This window comes from Tasmannia lanceolata, unplaced genomic scaffold (assembly GCF_043159265.1).
Source record: "Tasmannia lanceolata isolate RefF3 unplaced genomic scaffold, GAP_Taslan_0.1 ptg000012l, whole genome shotgun sequence".
NCBI lineage: Eukaryota > Viridiplantae > Streptophyta > Magnoliopsida > Canellales > Winteraceae > Tasmannia > Tasmannia lanceolata.
In genome coordinates, this window is record NW_027518689.1 from 1,507,013 (window position 1) to 1,528,433 (window position 21,421).

At 38.5% G+C, this 21,421-nt stretch overlaps 1 protein-coding gene across 3 annotated transcripts; it reads left to right on the forward strand.

Moving 5' to 3' along the window:
• Nucleotides 1–123: 123 nt before the first annotated feature.
• On the forward strand, nt 124–19,167 carry LOC143887526 (CDPK adapter, putative (DUF1423)). 3 transcript variants are annotated; one of them, XM_077391610.1, is made up of 6 exons: nt 302–467; nt 3,054–3,271; nt 3,404–3,435; nt 9,432–9,988; nt 10,073–10,139; nt 18,556–19,167. In XM_077391610.1, the coding sequence occupies exons 1-6, from the start codon at nt 447–449 to the stop codon at nt 19,032–19,034; spliced, it is 1,374 nt and encodes a 457-aa protein (XP_077247725.1). In that variant the 5' UTR covers nt 302–446; the 3' UTR covers nt 19,035–19,167. The 3 variants fall into 3 exon arrangements, with proteins under 3 accessions (XP_077247724.1, XP_077247725.1, XP_077247723.1); XM_077391609.1 differs by lacking the exon at nt 302–467 and adding an exon at nt 124–259 and having other exon boundaries at nt 3,054–3,435; XM_077391608.1 differs by having other exon boundaries at nt 303–467; nt 3,054–3,435.
• Nucleotides 19,168–21,421: the final 2,254 nt, after the last annotated feature.

Below are 21,421 nucleotides of genomic sequence, written 5' to 3' on the forward strand. Positions count from 1 at the left end.
AGGCACCGGACATTGTAGGAAGATCTATTGATTGAAGGGTTGGGATCATCCTATGACGATGATCTCAGGGGTTTCAGTCACCTTATAAAAACTCCTTTTTTGCATTCCAACTTTAAAACACCCTCTCCTTTTTCATCTATCAGACAAGTTTGTAAAGGCCTAGACGAGAACTGATTTGTCCAAATCTCCATAGATTTCTCTCCAACACTATCTAACAATAAATCAGAAATGCAAAGAAGAGTGACATTATCAAAATAAGGTACTGCTTATATCATCTTCCAATAAACCTCTCTCTCTCTCTCTCATTTCCCAATAAACCCTTTGTACTTCTGCCAACTCTCTGTCTCTCTCTCTCTCTCTCTCTCTTATTTCCCAATAAACCCTTTGTAATTCTGCCAACTATTTTTCATCTCATTTTTGGCTCAAAGGAAGGGGGCATTTGCTTTATGAACAACGATTCCAACCCGGTGAGAATCTCTTTTTATGTGTTCTATCAATGAAAAATGTTGGGATTTATGATAAATATCTTTTTACGTGTTCTATACTTCTCTCTATGAAAAATGATGGGGGGTTTATATTTGGGGATTTCATTATGTTAGGAAAAAATAGCCGATGGTTTTGATTTTTCTGTATATTGATTGATTCAGAGCTTCAAGTTGAAACCAAATGATGGGTTTTTTTCCATTTGAGATTATATTTTTCCATTTGGGTTGTTTTTTATTTTTTTTATTTTTGAAGATTTTTTCCTTTTTTTAAAAGAAAATCAATAGAAAAATTGTTCTCTACACATGTTGGTGGATAGTGAACTGGTTGAAACTGATTCCCATTTAATTCTAAATAAAGGAAAAATTGAATTTTCTCTTTGGTAGTTGAGATGGGGTTGAAAACCCTAGCTCCTAGTTGCAGCACATTGCATCTTCCAACTTAGTTAGGTTTTGGAGGGGCTCAGATCCTGCATGGGTCAATCTTGTTAACTGTATCAACTGCCATTGAAACTTATTTTCAAATCATACAATTGTTAGGTACCTAACTAATATGCCAAAATGTCCAGAGCTGGTGGAACGCGTTAGGCACGACCATTTAACCCTGTCCCATACCAGGCTGGGTCCCACCTAGTCCCATACCTAGGCAGGCCCTACTCAGGACAGTAACATTCCATCACGCTTCCGTATCCGCCGTCCTCTATGTCCTACTCTGTGACGGCTTTCACTCTGGCATTTTTCCAGGTAGCCCATTCGACAGGTCGCCCTTTCCGCAGCGGCCCACTCTATGGCAAATTCACTTTGGCTTTTTAACCAGACAGTCATTTCCAGGTAGTCCTCTCCACAGGTTGCCCCTTCCGTGACTTGAACACGGGACGTGATGGCTGCTCTGATACCAAATGTTACCTACCCAACCAATACGTAGGCACGGCCCCTTAAACCTGTACCATAACAGCCTAGGACCCAACTAGTCCTGTACTTGGGCGGGCCCCACTCAGGACTGTAACAACCACCTTCTGTAGTGCCTTCGAAACCTCAAGTATACTTATTTCCTCTTAAGCTTCCTCCATCTAGTCATCAAGCCTTTAAACTGCCTTGTGTTTCTCTCCTACCAAATGCCCTTCACTATCAAAGGAGAAGAGTTATCCAGAGACATTTCATCCCCCATCTCTAACTGCTTAACACCACCTACGCCAGCGCTTCCTTGAATTGTTAACTGGGAGTCTATGAAGACATTAAAAAGCTCGAGTAAGAAAAGTAAAATCTGTCTAGTCAAATGACAGTGAGCTAAAATACAAGCTAGTAGGTATGGATTATTCAGGATCTACATTGAACATCAAAGGGATTTCATGCTTGACCATTTAGTCACTGATTAATATTTTGACTTTCTTCCCCCTTGAGTTTTTCTTTTCTCTTTTATTGTATCATTTCTTTTTGTTGGTTCTTACTGTACTTCCCGGAGGATCATCCCGATCTTCCCTTTTTATTCAATAATATGCAACCATTCAAAAATATATATTTTCCCACTTAATGTAAATAATAAAAACTCTTCATGACGCTTTCACTCGTTAGAGAAAAGGATATGGGATGGGACTACAGTGTTATGTGGGTATGAGCAATAGAGGACTTTTCCAAGAAATTCATGTTGGGATTCAAGAGACAGACTGTCATTTCTTGATCGCCGTGACAAGCACAGATACATCTTCCATTTTTTTAGTGTAAATAAAACCTAGTATAAAGCGTATAGCTGTTTGTAACTTTATCTTTATTTATCTTTGTCTAATCTATCATCTCATATAAAATAATTCTTTCAAATGATTAATTTGCAACATGTTCCCATCCAATGATTCGTGGGTCAAACTCTGCAAGGTTGGGAACAGAGTTTTGCATACAGTTTTGTTTTCGAACTGCATTTGCAAAGCCACAGGTTCTATTGCTTGAATCTAAATGTAGTTGTTTTTTTACAACTATCTAGTTTATGTTGTCATTTTCTTTGAAAGCGCATAATACATATTTGAAGTTTCAATTTGAAAGTGTACCATTACATTTTACATGTCATCATTATGGTAGCATATTATTGTTGATGGTATTCTGCAAATGGCTAAGCGTATCAGCTGCTATTATTACCTTTGGTACTGCTCTTTGACAATGACGGTATGCATTACATTGGGAGCAATACTCTGTTGCTTGTGTGTGGGTGATCATGCATATGAGATATGGTGCTCCATTGTTTTCCACCCATGGAATTCCTTAATTATGTCTATTGTCTGCCGTTTTCGATGGATCATTGTTTAACTTAATTATGAAAAGTTTCATTCATCTCAACTAGTTACAGTGTGCCGTAGAGAAACTTGACTTTTTCTTTTAGAAACTTCAAATCCTAAAGTTTAAACTATTTCCTCGAAATTTGACATTGAAAAACCTTGGTTATATCCTACTATTGATTGATTGCATAGTTTACTGTCTATGTGTATGATGACATGGCAACACTTTCTGTGCCTTCGGTTGATATATTTTGTTGTACTTTTGAGTCATGAATTTTGATAATTCACCAAATTACATGGACACCAGGGGTACCGAAACAACTTTATGGAGGTTGATCTTGATGGAAGTAATGATTGCACGCCTGTTTCAAGGGCAAATGGTTCATATGTCTGGCCTGTAGAAGCCGGGGCATCAGGTGAAGGTTTGCCGTATGCCCCAGAAGACTGGCCTACTCCCGGAGATAAATGGAAATGGAAGGTAGGAAGGAGGAAAGCTGCCTCTGGACATTGGTGCGATAGATACCTGTATCCTCCCGACCGCATTCAAAAAGCGGGCAAGAAATTTTTTTTTGCAAGCAGGCAGGCAATTAAAGCATATCTACAAAAGGAATTCCCAAATGTCGATACTAATGCTTTCTTTAACTCTTTCACTTGGAGGGTCCCTTCTTCCGATAGCACTCCTCAAAAAGGTCAGATTTGACGTAGTGCATTTCTTCTTCTTCTTATCACGCTCTCTGCGTGAGTTTTATGTCGATTGTGTGTGTGTGTGTGTGTGTGTGTGTGTGTGTGTGTGTTTAGAAATGATAACTTTTGAATAGCTATGATTAATACCATGACATTGCCCCATTTATTAGATTTATAATGGAAAAAGTGGTATTTGCATGAAAGCTTAGTATACTATGACATGAACATGTGTGTACATTCAAATAGTTCCTCTCAAACCTACACTGTAGGAAACATTAGTGCTCTGTTAATAGATTTATAATAGAACATGTGGTATATACACGTAAACCAAGTATACTGCCGCTCTCACATGCGGACACATACAAGCATGATATTCATTGAAATGGTCCCTCTCAAACTCATGCCATATGTAATTGTAATGTTTCCAATCAACCATTGTACATGAGAACCATACCATGCGATTAATGGAAATGACCAAAGGCGTATACTTGTAAGGCCATTTTTGTTAATTGTTGGGCACTCTCTGTCCCTGGTGTAATTTTATTGTCCTTTTATTGTGATTGATGTAATACTTACTACCCAAAAAAGGTGCATAACATTATGACACCATTTATGAATACAGAAGTGGGGAGCAGAGTACAACTCATTATTTTCCTGAGCCTTGAACATGTGCACAGATATAAGTATCAATATCACATATCACGTTATAGGGCATAGGTCACGTATTGGTGACAAATTATAGAAATTGACAAACTTTAAAGTAGAAGCTACAACATTTGCTATGCACGTATTCAAAATTCAAACTGTAACTATGCAATACTAGAAAAAATAATATTGATAAGTTAATTTTACCAGAACAAAAGTATTCAATATTTTGGTAAGTAAGCTGGGGCTAGGCAGACCCCCACCGGAATATATTAAAAAGAAGAAGGAGAAACAGAAGAGTACAATGGAAAAAACAGAAAAATACAAATCCCTACAATCTCAAAAAAATCTCAGTCCTATCAGCCTGGAGGATTGAAAGGAGAGCTGGAGGAGATAAAAGAAGGGGGGATATCTTTGCCTTTCAGGGGGCAATCTCTCTTGGAGAGAAAGTCAGCAGCAGCATTGGCTTCTCTTCAAGTGTGAGTGAGTCTCCATGAACTGAATGAGCCGATGGCTGATAAAATTTCTCTGATCATGTGGGCTTTCTTCCAAGGAGGCTCCACTTTTCCAGCAATCGTATATACAGCAAAAAGAGAGTCAGATTCCACCCAAAGACTTCTGATTCCCTGGTTTCTAGCGCAGAGGACTCCATAGTGAATTGCAGAAATCTCGAGATCAATAATATCTTCAGTTTCAGTGTTGATGGAGAAGATAGATAGAGGCATTCCATCATTGTCTCTAAAGATGCCTCCAATTCCCTCTCCTGAAGTGCCTAGAGAGGCATCAGTATTCAGCTTCATCTCGCCCAGGGTCGGTTTGATCCAGCTGCAAAGAGAGACAATTTCTGAATTTGGACGTGCCTATATCCAAAGTTTTCTGCAATCTGTTTCTTAATGGAAGAGTCTTCATCAGCGTTCGGAAGACCACTCATTCTTATATTGACATCACTTAGGATCTCCTTAAGAACCATAGTCTTGTGCTTCTTTTTGAGCTGAAACACTCTGTCATTTCTTTCTCTCCATTGTCTGTATATAGAAGCATTGAAAGCTAACTTAACTGCTGTAGCTGCCTGAGATTTACCTTCCAAGCCACTCTATTTCGGCTTGCAGAGAGTTTACTGGTCTTCTCCTGGTGTTTTCTCTCCAAAGAATAGATCTCCAAATCCAGCTAGAGTATCCACATCGGAAGAAAATATGATCAATTGTTTCTTTTTCTGATTCACACAGCGGGCATCTGTCGTCAATACTCATTTGAGAGAACACAACATGATCCTTGGTTAGAAGCTTATTTTGGGAAGCTTTCCAAGAGACTACACTATGTCTCGGGATGTGCCCCGGGAACCAAACAACCTGAGTCCATTTCAGTTTTGGACTTTGAATTCTGATTGGCCTGCTTTACAGAGAAGCTACCGTTTTTGATGGTTTCCATATTGGCTTGTTTGAGTTATCAGGGTTGAATAAAGCTTTCTGAAGAAGGATTTTTTCATCTCTCAGAGAGGGTTTATCAAGGATCGGATGCCATTCTCCATTTTGGTGCAAGCTTGGGAGGGAGTAATCAACAAACCTCAGAGAGATTATTGGTGGCAGAATTCCGTCGGGATGCCAAGGTTGATTCCATAAGTCAATGTCCTTCTCAGCGCCCACAGAATAGCAAATGAACTGACTGGCTAATGATCTAGCCTTAAGGATACTTCTGAGGCCCCATGATGGCTTGGGCTGCGTTGCAACACTCCAAATGTTCTTGTGTTTCAGGTATCTAGCCTTTATCCAATCAGACCAAATCGAGTTTTTATTTATCAGGAGGTTCCAGAGCAGCTTAATCTGTAAAGTTTTACTGATATTCTCCAAATTCCGCAATCCCAGCCCTTCATTCTTTGGCCTACATATTTCCTTCCAAGCCACAGTGTGCATTTTTTTTTCTCCACAGAACCCGACCAAATGAAATCACGAAAGAGTTTTTCAATCTTGTCGATCACATTCCTGGGTAATTTAAAGGCAGAGGACCAATATATCTGATAGGAGGATAGCACTGTTCTGACCAGCTCAATTCTTCTTTGTGATGACAGGAAGGCAATCTCTGTTAGTTATTCTTGAAGTAAAGAGGGGGAGGCCCAGATACCTGATGGGGAGAGATCCCTCTGTGAAGCCAATTTTGTTAAGAATGTCTCTCTTGGTACTTGTTCTGGTACCTGAAAAAAATACTTCACTTTTTTCAAGGTTAGCATGAAGACCAGTAGTGCAGGTTGAGAATTTAGATAGGCACCGATGGATGCCTTTTGTTGTTCTCAGATTTGCTTCCCCAAAAATCATCAGGTCGTCTGCAAAAAGAAGATGAGAGATTGAAGTGGAGCCCTGAGAAAAGGGAGTGGAAATGCGGTTTTGAAGAAGAGCTTTTTCTAGGTAGATGGAGAGCATTTCCATAGTGAGGCAAAAGAGGAGGGGAGACAATGGGTCGCCTTGGCGGTAGGGGTGGCAATGGTTCGGTTTCGGTTCGGTTCGACCCCCAAACCAAACCGAACTGAACCGAAATTTGAATCGGTTTGGTTTTACCAAACCGAAACCGAACCGAAACTGAATTTTCGGTTCGGTTCGGTTCCGCCAATTTTGCCACCCCTTACTCATAATCATTGGAAATATTCGGTTTCGGTTCGGTTTGATCCCCAAACCGAACTGAACCGAAATTTGAATCGGTTTGGTTTAACCAAACCGAAACTGAATTTTCGGTTCGGTTTCGGCTCGGTTCCGGTTCGGCCAATTTTGCCACCCCTACTTGGCGGATGCCATTGGATGATTTGAACTGGCCTTTGGGAGTGCCATTCACAAGGATACAAAAGGATGAGGTGGAGATACATTCCGATACCCAGTTGCACCAAATTTGATCAAAACCTTATTTTGACATAAATAAACGCAGAGATTGATGGTTTACTCTGTCAAAGGCCTTTTCTAAGTCAATTTTTAGACACATGGAGGGAATTTGGGAGGGAAGATGGAAATTGTGCAGCAGATCATGAGTCAAAAGAATGTTCTCTTGAATGAGACGGCCCTTAATGAATGCTGATTGGGTAGGACTCACTAACTTCCCTATCACAAGTTTAAGTCTTGAAGCAAGAATCTTTGTAATGTTCTTATAAATGAAGTTGCACAGAGAAATTGGTCTAAACTTACCAGGGGTAGAGGCATCTGATCCCTTAGGAATAAGAGCAATGAATGTAGCATTCAACTCTTTGAGCATCTTTCCTTTTTTGAAAAAGTTTAGAATAGCAGCAGTGAAGTCATGTTTGACTAAATACCAGAATCTCTGAAAGAAGGCTCCATTGAAACCGTCCGGGTCAGGAGCTTTATCTCCTTTAGCTTTTAGAACAGCCCACTCAATTTCTTCTTGGGATATTGGCCTGGATAAGTGAGTAGCTTCAGCAACCGACAATTTTCTAGAAGGAGATGGGGGATTCAGGGACGGGGTGTGATTAGAGTTGAGAATGTCTTGGAAATAATCGACCAAGATGTCAGCAATTTCCTCTTGATCAGTTGAGAGAGAACCATCCCTTCTTTCCATCGCAGCAATATTGTTTCTATGCATTCTAGCTTTGATAGCAGAGTGGAAGAATTTAGAGTTCATGTCTCCAAGTTGGAGCCAATCAACTCTAGATTTCTGCCTAGCCAGGGACTCTTCAGCTTTTGATACTCTTGCCAGGTCAGCTCTGAGCTGGTTTTCTTGGCGGATCAAGGAGGGATCTCGAGGTTGGAGAGTAGCTGCATTTGGACATCCTCGAAGGCGTTTCTGACCGCAGGAAGCTTGATATCAATCCGCCCAAAGATGTCCCTATTCCATTCACGAATCTGTCTCTTGACCTCTTTCAACTTCTGGAGAAGTCTGTACATTGGGTTACCCTTAATTTTTGTAGCCCAAGCTCTCTCAACTACAGGGAAGAGAGAAGCATCATCCATCCACATATTGAAGAATCTAAACGGTTTGGGACCCAAATTTCCTTGCTGTTTAAAGGTGACAATGATGGGGCTATGGTCTGAGATGCCAGGAGGCTTGTATTCGGCATAAGACAGAGGGTACTCATGCAACCAGTGGGCATTTTTCAGTACTCTATCCAGTCTTGAATAATTCCTTTCTTCATCATCAGCTCTATTATTCCAAGATAATGGATTTCCAACTGAGTTGAGGTCATCTAGATTGCAACAAGCTAAGTAAGTGTTGAATTCCTCAATGTTATTGAGGCTTGTGGCAGCTTCACCTGTTCTTTCCCCAGAGTTACATATTTGGTTCATTTAGTTGTTTCTTATATTTTTCTAACAATTTCTGATTTTGGGGATTTTTTCTATAGTTTTAACTATTAAAAAAATTCCAATGTCATAGCGGAACGAAAATTTTCAAATAAAATCTGGACGAAATGACCGAGATGACTGAAACGTACCGTCCCGGACCCCGGTGACTAAAATGAAATGGTCATCAGAACGAAATTGACAAGTTAGATACCAATTCAACATTGAATTCTAACTGGTGCAAAATTTAAGAAAATGCTCGAATGATCTGCTTGTGTGCGCACACTCTCTAGGCAAGTGTACATGAAAGAGTACATGCACTGAAAAATGGCTAGTTTTATCCCATAGTATTTGAAAGCTCAATAATTGGAGTTGTAAATAACCAGTTAATCATGACTATTGCTATGTTGCCCTTGAGCATGAACAGAAAAAGATTGACCACAATCAAACTCCTACCGTAAATTGAACTATTAATTTCTTTTTAATACTGCACCTCTCTTTTATATTTTTAGTTTTGAAAGATTAATTTCCATGTTTACCTGATGTAGAACTTAAGATGCAACTTTTTTGAGTTTTGTTTCAATCTTCGCTTATTTATTTTCTTGGAAAGGCTTTGGTTGTTGCACCTTGCATTACCTTGGCGTTTTTAATTACGAATATTATAGCATAAAGATAGGCGTCAAGAATTCCAAACCTCGTTCTTAATTAGTCTCCTACTCCTTTTTTTTCTTCTCTAATATTAATGCCTAACCACTTAAGTAGTTGAGTTCCCAATGCATTCCACCTAATGGAGTCATTTGAATCCACTGTTGTTCTTTATATAAATTATCCCACACCAATACAATATGCATTTGCTTTTATGTTCTATATATCAATGTTTTCTGCATCAATAATACATGTATTTTACTCATGAATGAATAACTTCTTTATGTCCATCATTTCTGGATCACTAGAATAAGCATTTTACTGAAAGAATGCTTATGACATTCCCATTTTGTTCCTTTATTTATTCACCCATGTCAAGTGTGAGCGGTTAACATAGATTTCTTTTGTCCTTATGGTTTCTTTTACCATGTCATTTGCAGAGGACAATGGTTCCTCTGGCGTGCATCCTATAGATTTAACTGAACATTCTGGATCTGAATCAACTTTTGGGACTATGGGTTGTAAAGCTGGAAATAAAATGTGCGCTCTCCAAGTACAAGCGCAGAGCTGCTCATTTCCGGCCATGGATTGTGATGTCTGCTGCAGTGAAACTGGCTTTTGTCGTGATTGTTGCTGTATTCTTTGTTGCAAGACTATCGACTGGGCATATGGAGGTTATAGTTTTATTAGATGTGAAGCAAGGGTGAACGAAAATTATATCTGTGGGCATGTTGCACATGTCAACTGTGCTCTCCGTTCTTACATGGCCGGGACTGTAGGAGGAAGCATTGGTTTGGATGTGGAGTATTATTGTCGACGTTGTGATAAGAAAACAGACCTCTTTTTACATGTTACAAGGCTTCTGAAGACATGTGAATCTCTTGATTCCCGGGATGACATTGAGAAGATTTTAAATTTGGGTTTGTGTATTTTGCGTGGCTCACAACAAACGAATGCAAAGAACTTGTTTAATCGTATCCAGTTGGTCTTGACAAAGGTACAATTATGTTTATTATTTCATTTCCTTGTCTAATTTTCGGGTCGCTCAACCAATGGCATGATTGTCTGATATTCATATCAGCTTAAAAGTGGAATTTATCTTGAAGAAATTTGGATGGTCGAAGACAATAACCCATCAGCTTCTGCAGGTTAGTTTCTTCTAAATGTCATCCCATTCTTAGAGTTTTTTTTTTGAAATGATGCTTTTGTTCTTGTGAATTGTTTGTTCTATGTCATGGAACTTCTGTTATGCATGCAGGGTTTAATGTGTATTGGTTGTATTGCCTCAATTTTTTCAAGGCTTCCATTATATACTAATGCAAATGTGTGGGGTTTAACGTTTATTAGGTGTATTACCTCAATTTTTTCAATTTTTTCGAGGCTTCCATTATATATACCTAATGCAAATGTTTGAGGTTTAACATTTATTAGGTGTACTACCTCAATTTTTTCAAGTCTTCCATTATATATACATATACATGTGTGTTTGTGTCTATATAAGCTATACCCGCCCTGATTTTATGTTGCTATATGCTTTGCATTTGAATGGCCCAACATTATGTATGTTCCTTGAACCCCCTTCTGATATTGTGTTGCTTGCATTTGGTTTTGAAGTTGTATACCATTTGGATGCTCACTCGGCACGATACTTTCGGAGATATAATGTTGCTTGCATTTGGTTTTGAAGTTGTATGCCATTTGGATGCTTGCTCGGCACAATACTTTCCGAGAAACACGTAGCAAACACACATACTTTTGTCATGTTAATAGTGTGTATATTTAAAATGATTTCCTTACATAAGCATATATTAGACTGTTTTATTACTTCAATAATATTTATTGTTAAACATCCAGGTGATAAATACTTTTTTCAAACACTTTCTCTGTCGTAGTACCTACCATCTATGTCAACCAATCGTGTCAAAATTTTCCTTATTTCAATATTCTAATTCTATCCACCCCCCTTAGGGTCTGTTCAGCTGCTTCAATTGACTGGGAAAGTAAATGGGAATGACATGACAAATGGAAAGTAAATGGAAAAGGAAAACATGTGAGACGTGCGTTTAGTTGTCACAAATCTGCAGAGAAAAGAAACTAAAAATAGAAATAATGTGTTTAGTTGGATAGAAAATAAATAAAAAGTTTACTAACTTCACCCCAACCATCTCGTGGAACTCACATATGGCTATCTGGGCATCTTATATGGGGCCCACATATAATATACACCTCGATGCTCCCAAAATAAGTAGGCTCGCTATATATTACAACTAATATTTTAAAGTGCCAAAAATCCAACTACAAAAATAATAGAAAATACCGTAGCAGTAGCAACAATCCCTTATTATTATTATTATTTTTTTAAAATAAGCAACAATCCATGATAGAGCCATGATGTAGGTTTAGGTTGGTTATGCATTTTTTCTTTTGGATCTACCATATTCTGACCAATATATTGGTTCTTCCGCTTCCTCCCTACTATGATCTGAACAGTTGAGGGCTCCGCTATATCCTTGACTCTTCACAGGGCTCCACTATATCCATTTACTTGAACTTGCTACTCTGGCCTAGGTAAAATATTCCCTGTTGTCTGCTCCTAAAGACAAGGTACTATTTGTCTGCCATATGTAATGATTGACTTGAAGAGGACATGTAGGTTTAACATTAACCAACATTTTAAACAGTCAAATATCCATAGCGTAAATGAATAACCAAAATAACAGGGTCAGACCATGCAATAGCAATTAAATGTCCATGGCAGTAGCAGTCAAATTTAAAGCAATAGAAATCAAATGTACATAGTAGTAGTAATCAAATTTGAAGTAACAAGAGTTACGTCCGGTACCAACTTCCAGTCAAATAAACTATATAAAATGAGGCATCTTCCAGTCGCTGTACATCCCCCTTTCCTCAACGCCATATATCCTTAGTTTATAATTTCGGCCAAAAATTTTTGGTTTCGGCCATGGCAGAAATGAAATTCACCATGAACTGGCTTTTTACAATATTTTCACGAAATTCTGAAATTTTGTTTTCACCTTATTTACAAAATTGCCACCGAAATTGCTGAAATTTCCATTGAAATTTTAGACATTTCTATGGAAATTTTAAAAATACCAAAAACTTTAACTTTTTACATGATTTCGGCCGAAATTTCCTCCGAAACTGATTCCGAAACCGAAATTTAAAACCTTGAGTATATCATAAACAATTGAGCTTCTTTGGGTGACGGATGAGGTACTCAATGTTCTCATCATTACCTCTGGATTATATCCGTGAACCTCTTTAACTTCCACTCGAACCTTGGCATGATCAATGTACATCGAAAGCCGGTTGATGGCGGTTGCCACCTTATTCCTGCTAGCTGTAACGTTTTCCATCGTGTCTATATAAACAGCTACTTGTCTCTTCCTTTGCCTTCGATTGCCATCTTGGGTATTCCTAATAGCCGGAGAATGTGCAAATCCTGAGGTTGACGGGTTATTCTGAAGAACTTTTTGGAGCTAATGGGTTTATCTTCATATAAATAGCACAACCTATCCAATATCATATTAAGCGCTCGAAAATTTAATGAATTTGCCCTTAGGGTTTTAATTCAGAGTCAAACTTTGAAGAAATTTCGTTAATGTTCTCAAATCCGTCCAATTATGAAATTTTGTTTAACAAGTTACGCCAAAAGATAGCAGAAGAAATAAATATGGGGAGCAATAAATATAGGATCTGACTATGGAGAAAAGTGGGTAGGGAGGAGGGAAAAGTGAGGGAAAAAGGGATCAGGGACGATATAAAATGCTATGGGAAAAGGGTATGTTGCAATCACGACCGAAAAACTGTTTAGCTGACTGATTTGGAAGGGAAAACCGTGAAGGTGACGTGGGAAAAAAAGAAAGGAGGAAGAAAAAACAGAAAGAAAGAAGAGGGGAAGATGTAGAAGAATAGAGGAGGAAAGAGGAAAGAGAGGGCAAAAAGATACCTTGTGCAAAGGATGATACATTTTTCTCCCTTTTACGTCAAAGGGGGATAAACTCCACTTGTGGCTGCTTCTTGGGGGCTACACGAAAATTACTGAAAAAATTAGGGCTCTCCTCCCCCTTGATCTACTTTTATAATGGTTTAAGTGATGTTAGGTGGGTCCTCCCTATTTGCTAACAAGGTATAATCACTTAAGTCATTTGTGAATGACTTAAATTTCCCTGCTTGATGGTTAATTACTCTCACTTAAGGTTAATAGGTTGACATGGTGAAGGTATGAGAATAAGAAGGATAGTAAGGTGGTGTGGGCCTTAGTTGATGTGGACAACCCGCACATCTAGGCCCCCAAAATAATAACAACCTAAAATAGAAAGGATGCTGGAAATCTAAACTATCCTAGTTGCTAAAAATAGAAACTATCTAGTCATCATAGTTGGATCACATTAGTTCTCCTCAGGTGGGAAGAGCTTGACTCTGTCGAGCAGAGAGCCGTTACATGCCGGACCATGACATCGCGAAATCGTCGTATTGGTACGACATCCTACTGCGAACCTGGTTGTCCTCGCCAACGAACTAAGTATCTCCAATGAGATCCTCGACAGGTCTCTCACTGTCCAGGTGTCTATGAGTTAACCTCCATAAGATGTCGTAGCAATAAATAAATGCTCTGACGGCCCTCCAATGGGTATACTATAAGTGGCTCTAGTCATGGAATGATCATGTCAAGATAGCGTCGTCATCAAAATCCCCATTCTGGATATCCGGCCTCTGCAATGCTAATTTGCTGCAACCTGGTACTGCTCGTGACTTGCTCACAAATGCTCCAACACCGCTGGTCATACCTCATAAAGTGTGATAAACGAGATCCTCACCCTCATCACTATACTGACCGGGAGTATGATCCAATCGATGGAGAATAGGAAGTATGTGGATGGTTCAAAAGGGGACGCAATAGGGAGTCGATCGGTAGAATATTATAAGGAAATTCTGCTCGATAAAGAATCAAGTTGAGGTCTCTCGCTAGCTAAACATTTCAATAAACTCCCTAAGCTACGGTTGACGCTCGGTTGCACTTCTTAGTTAGCTCGGAAGCAATCACTTGAACGCTGGGTAAGGCAAGGCTTGGCTCCTACTAACACTGATAGAACACAAGACCACCTCTGTCAGCCCATCTGCTTGGGAAGATAGGTACGACTAAAATGAAGTGCAGTTCCCATTATTCTCCATAAAGTTCTCCAAAAAGGGGGCACGTCGGAGAACCTAGCTACACAAATCGACATGAAACAAGACACATCTTGTCACGCCCCCAGACCCCCCCTACCCACGGCCTTGGGACATGACAGTGCCATATACCTGCAAAGCAAGCTCTACAAGTATACAAGGCTAACAAAACAATATCCGAACCACTCATAACATAAACTAAACTATAATGTCTTGAATTTAAAACAAACGCTTACTATTACATTCTAACTCACATCACAAGATTAAATGTTTTCAACACAATACCCACTATACTGGATTAAACATACTCCAACAACTGATGATGCAAATCAGACTCCCTCGAGATTCTCCACAAGGATCAAAATCTAAAAATTGTTAAACCACAGTCAGTCGAAGCGCGGTCATAATAACATGCTACAACAGTGGGGTGAAGCATCCTAGCAATGAAGGTAATCAGCTAAGAGAATAGAACGAGGTACACAAGGAATGAGCTAGCTTACATCCAAATGTCTGCAATAAGTACAAAAAGGTAAATAAGGAACATGGTCCACAACATAGCTCAAAGGTATCAATCAATGTGTACAAAGCAAGGTATAAAGTTACACAAGATATAGACTATCGTGAATCGAAGATGTCTGCAATTAATACAACAGAGTATGTAAGGAGTATGGTGTACAAAGTCATAGCTCGAATGTGTCACATCAAAGAGTATCACAGTTCTAGGGGCCACTGAATATGAACACAGTATACCACTTCGAGGTCATCGGCTTAGTCCAAAAAGCGAGTTATCGCTTACACCGACCGCCTACGGTGTCGGAATTAGTTCCTCAAATCTACATACATGTCGACAGGGTCAGCGTATCGACCCACTGATGGGACCCACATAACCAACGTATTAGTTGGGTCAGCGTATCGTCCCACTGACGGGACCCACATAATCAACTATTAGTTGGGCTAGCGTATCATCCCACTGACGGGACCCACATAGTCCACATATAATCCTAAGCCTCCACAAGAAGTGTCCACATAGCAATAGGTCGAAGTACAAAAGCAAAAGAGCAAAGTTTCATAAGGGTTCCACAAGAGACAAAGTCCACATTATTTCTGAGGTTCACAACGTAACGAAATCGTAAGGGTGCAACACAGTTAGATTGAATATGGCAACGTAAATCCACATAGAACTAATAGTCAATGCATACATAGAAGAACGAAAAGGAAATGCTCAAGAGTGGGTTCCGTAGAACATCAAGGTCCAAAGGTACACATAGCAATAAGGTCAGAGAACACTTGGTCAAATGGCAATGGTCGGCATTTATCAAAGATTCGAAGAGGAACAAAGGGTGGATGGCACTGATTCACATGGGTTCCACAAGGGTTTTCAATGTAGTTGGCTACCTATTAACCGAAAAGTTCATATTTCTAAGAGAATCACAGAGGTTCCACAAGAAGTCCCGTAATATGGGGCACACATCCAATACAAGTATTATAAAATGTCAATGAGCATAAAGATCAATAGATTTCAAACAATAAAGGGGTGAGCATGCAAGACCCTTATCAAAGTTCAAGGGTATATCAGAGGTTCCACCTATTCAATGAGGTTAGGGAGTTTTAATCGAAAAATAACACATCATCAAATGATAGAGGATTTCACTAATGTAGTATGAAATTACATTTCTCAACGTTCACCCGAAAGCTTCTGGATTCAAAATCGATTACCTAATAGCATAATTCATTTCATTATTATCAATATCTAACCAAAGAAATGACCGAAAACACATATACCCAATTCCTAGAACAAAAAGAGGTCAAACGGGAGAAGAATGGTTATCCGGACTAGGGTCTCTCAAAGTATTTTGAAATTTACTTCGTTATAGACTTTACAAATATTTTTGGAATCATTTTTAACAGAAAGAATGTGTTTCCAGAAAGAACGCGCTTCCGGCATGTCCGTAGAGTACAAGAATGTAAAAAACAGACAAGAAATGGATAAGTTATGAATTTTCAAAGATTGAGCTGACAGGTGGAAAATTGGCGTGCAGTCGACCTGGATGAAACAGTAAGTGCCGCGGTCGACGTGGGCGCGTGTTGTTGGATTCTTGCGAGAAATTCCATATTTTTCCGAATTTAATCACTTTTGGAGGTCCAAACTTGGTTGATACTCATCCAAATCGACCAAGGTTGGATTCGTTGAACTCCATATGACTAGGGGAGTCGATCAAATCCAACTTAGTTATCGGAAGCTCGTCAGAAGGTGATCGGAAGATAGAATCAAAGTTTAGGTCAAAAATTGCAAATATTTGCTTCTTATCATCAGAACATGATGATCTAGGGTTCGATGGGGATCCAAAGACACGATCAACCCAAGAAACTCAAGATCCATCAAAAGAGACTCCCAAACACAATCAAGGATCCAAAATCTCCTCTTTTAATCGATGGTATCAAACTTTTAAGGTTTTTTTTCAAATGTCTAAACTTGCTATACTCATGGTTCTTACCTTTGCTCACGATCTAAGGCTTGTGAATCTGCTTCTCCTCTTCCTTCCACAAGCAACCCGCGTTCTATGGCTGGAGAAAAATGTTTTAGGGTTGCTTATTCTCACAAAACTCACAAAAGATGATATTTATAGGCTTTCCTGAGAAGCCTTGATCACAATTAATTCTCAAGACAAAAACGCCCCTCTCCCAATAAGGGGAGAAACGAATTTGCAGGAGGGGTAATTTCGAGTATTTACACATCTAAGTTCCTATCAGCAATAACAACGATGAATTCACATCTCTTGATAGTCTTGACGATAGGAGAATATGTAAGTGTTTGGAGCTTGACTTTTAATGGACTTCCTTTGCACTGGGTCACACAAACCTTCCTCACATGATTTCCATCAGGTACGATTTCATCGTGCTCGCCCTTATGAGATTTCCTCGTAATTTATCCACGATTTCAAATTCAGAATCCAAAAGAATTTTGGTCATTCTATTTAGTATTAAAATGGGTAAATTAACCATAGTTACTGATTGAAATACCATGGTTAGATATCAATAAAAAATATAACAACATTTAATCATTAACAGGGCAGTCATTAACTATAGTTACAGATTGAAATAACTATGGTTAGTTATCAATAAAAAAATTAACAACACTTAGTCATTAACAGGGCAGTCACTCGTGGTTATTTTGAGAAAAAATGTATTTCAAGAATAAAATAGAGGCATATAATTATAAAGGTTAATGGACTAGGAACTATAAATAACACCAAAATTGGAGGGGTAAGAACAATTCCTTTCTCCCCCTGGAAATCCTTCGCTACAAGTTCTCAGACAAGGTTCTAAAGAGAACGTCGATAGGAAATAGGTGTAAGCACCATGGGCTTGAAGCGATATCATACTAAGGCAAACTACAGTCCATAACCTAAATGAATGTCACGATGTTTGCATTTTCTAAAGAAGAGGAGTACAAATAAGTCTTGGAAATTAAAATCTAGTACCTTTTTCTGAATGGTACTTGTTTTGATAAACATACGGTAAGAACAATTCCTTTTCCCCCCTGGAAATCCTTCTCTACAAGTTCTCAGACAAGGTTCTAAAGAGAACGTCGATAGGAAATAGGTGTAAGCACCATGGGCTTGAAGCGATCTCATGCTAAAGCAAATTACAGTCCATAACCTAAATGAATGTCACGATGTTTGCATTTTCCAAAGAAGAGGAGTACAAATAAGTCTTGGAAACTAAAATCTAGTACCTTTTTTTGAATGGTACTTGTTCTGATAAACATACGGTCCACTTGCTTGTTGTGTAGCATTTAAAGGGATGTGAGAGGATATTACGGTTCTCAGAAAGCTCTTAAAACCCTTTAAATGCTACACAACAAACAAGTGAGCGCATGTTTATCAAAACATTGGAGCGCTGAAATCATTTCCCAATATTTATTTGAAATGATTTTAGCGATTTTCTTCTTGAAGGTGTAATACAACCGTTTGATGGTATTTGTGGTGTAAATGTAATTTTTTTTTCATTTTTCATTTTCTTAATTTCCATGAGATAATGGTATTTTTGTAATTTATCATGAGATAAGGGCATTTTTGTCATTTACCACTGTGTAGGTGTATTTTTAGGATAATTTTTTTTTTTTTTTTTTTTTGGAATTTTGTCCCTTAAGGATTGAGCCTCTAGCTCATAGTCAAGGCTTTGTTCTTCAACATGGAGGTCAGGGCACCTTGTACTTCAAAGAAGAGGAGTACAAATAAGTCTTGGAAACTAAAATCTAGTTCTTGTGTATATATTTTTGGAATGTTGAAGAATTCTGTTTCTCTGTTCTAGATAGAGTTGATTCTGTAATTTTTACCTGGGTATTTATTTACCATTTATTTCTTACCACAGGAGAGAAGTGTAATCTTGAGAATGATGTACCCTTCTCGCAAGCATTAAATGTATCTGGGTTTGAACCTTCAGGCGAAAATCACGATATGTATGGAATAGATGAGACTTCGGTATACATAACTTCAGACCATCGTATTGCATCATCAAAACTTGAAAACGAGATAGATGAGGCGCTTCAATCCTTGAGGAAATCACAGGAGTCTGAATACAGAATAGCAGAGCAAAAGTTGTATGCCCATAAAGATTTCCTTCTCGGTTTATATCGACAACTTGATGCAGAAAGGTCTGAACTTGCACAACATACATCATCACCCAATGATGGCAACTCGGATGACCTTCTCGCCAATGTTTTGAGCAGGGTGGATCAAATCAAGCAAGAGGAAGTAAAACACAGGCATATGATGCAAATTGGCAAAGGATTTGGAAGGACTCCCAAAGGTATCCTTAAAGAACACTTTGGTTTACCAATTGAAGATTGATTAAAAAGGTGGTCTAATCTAAAAAGACACTGCCCATCCATAATCAGTTTACTATTTTAAATCACCTCTAAACTGAAATTGTGCAACTTGTGTTTGTATTGCTTAATGCTATTGTTGTACTATGTTCCTTGCTGGAATTCTTTTCTATATGAACCTGATAATCAAACTTTGATTCATAACCTGATAATCAAACTTTGATTCATAACCTGATAATCAAACTTGTTTCACATCCAATCCGTTTTCGATACAAGCTGAAAACTGAAATCATGACAAAAGAAAGGGATATGATATTCCCCACCTAAACGGATAAAATCCACCCTTAACGGTTTCTGTGAGAATGGTTCACTGCTTGAGGATAAATTCGCCCCCTTTAACGTTTTTCTTTGCCTTTAAAACTTAACGAATAACGGTAGGGGGATTTTAACTTCATTTCCCCAAAAGAACTCACTCCTTTTGAAACCCAAAAGAACTCAAAGTCACAAAATCAGAATCTCAATGAGATTTTACTTGAAAACTCAAAAATATCAGCCTCCAAATAACCTTTGCTGCATTTATGTTTTGGTAAATGATATCTGCACCACATTGTTTTGATATTTCTAGTTGGTTGTTGATTGTGTTTCAGGAATTGCAACAGACAATGTGGAAAGAAGTGTAAATTTAAGAGTGCCAATATAAAACGTGACAGTAGGTTTCATCTCATTTATTTTTATTTTTTATATTTTATATTTGGGAAATGATATATTTGCTCATTTTTCTTATTTGAGACAGCCCCCTGTAGTGTAAAAGAGCAGTCATAAATACACTAGAGAGAATGTCCCAAGTAAGAAAAGGGGGCGGATATATAAATTGGAAGCGTTTGAATTTTAAAAACTATGGTAATGTTTGGCATCGTTGAAAAATATTTCATGGAATGTTTGTGGGGTCGTGTGTGTGTGTGAGTGAGAGAGAGAGAGAGAGATGAAAAACAAGGAAAAAAAATCATACTAAGAGCACATTCGGCTACCATGAACAGTTTTTCCTGAAAAATTAGCTTACCCAATGGTGATTGGGCTAGGGTGTGTGAGTGTGAGGAGAGGTTAAGAAAAAGGCTCAAAACCCAGGAAACAAACAACTCTGCCCAAATTGGGATCGAGTTTTTTCTGGTTTTTTACTTACTTCTCACTCTCTAGCACACTCAAGTCTCTCCTCCCACCCGACCTACGCCTCTCTCACCACTTAGCAAACCAATTTGTCATAAATGAAAAAAATAATTCATGGTTGCCACCATAGTGTAATTTTTTTTCACCGTTGTTATGGATATCTCTGCCTTTCCACTCCTGCCTTCTCAAGTCTCCCTCTCCCTCCTATGACTATCTAGCTCAAAATTATTCCATGGAAAATTTTTTGATGGTTGCCAATCATTTTCTAAATCATTTCTGATGAATGCTTATGTAGGAGCACCTTACTATAATATGGTAAGGCACAACTTGAGTTAAATAGTGGGCCAACCTTTGCTTGATCCGGATATATCGTATCTAAAGGTGAAATATTAAGTTTTTGACCATGGATGATCTACGACCCGGAAAATACAAGTGTCGGGTTGGCCTCAGAATAAATTTTGGGAGATCCAACGTAAGGTTTATCTGATGGATGGTCTTGATCAACCAAAGGTGGGCCATTAGAATTGCCTTGAGATCTAACATAGGGCCTATCGGATGGCCCAGATCAACCAAAGGTTACCAAAAAATGGGTTTAGCATTTACTACCAATCTCAAACCCATTTCTTACAAAAAATCATAAGAAATAAAATAAAATCAGCAAATCCCAAAACTCTTTCCTCCAAAATAGCCATTAGAAACTAGCATCAGACCCTTCTCATATGAGCTCAAGCTCACGAACAGTTTTCCCTATTTATAATTACTTTGATAAAACTAGCTTGCGCATGATATGATATTCTCAAACTAATTTAGAAGGGATTTGCTAGCTTCCATCACAGAAGACATTTTGCGGATGGCCTGTTGCATGTGAGAGCAGCCACCTCATCAATGAAGACAAAATCGCCTGAAAAGTGAGCAGCTGAAAACGCGAGCTTGTGAAATGCCTTCTGCTATGGACGCTAACAAATCCCAATTTAGAATGTATGGAAGTAATAATCACCTTGTAAACGGAAGACCAAATTGTTGAATTTATGTTGATATTATTATATTCTTTTAAGTGAAGTGTGTTAGGATTATTTCCTAACGGTGGATATGGCTGTTGCAAGATCGACGGTCAAGATCATTTGTTGTGAGCAAATAATCGCCAAGATCTGTTGCCTCTTACAAAGTGTGGCTCACCATCCCATTATTGAAACTACTAAATCAGAATAACATAACATTGTAACATAAGTGGGGTCCTTCATGTGCAAA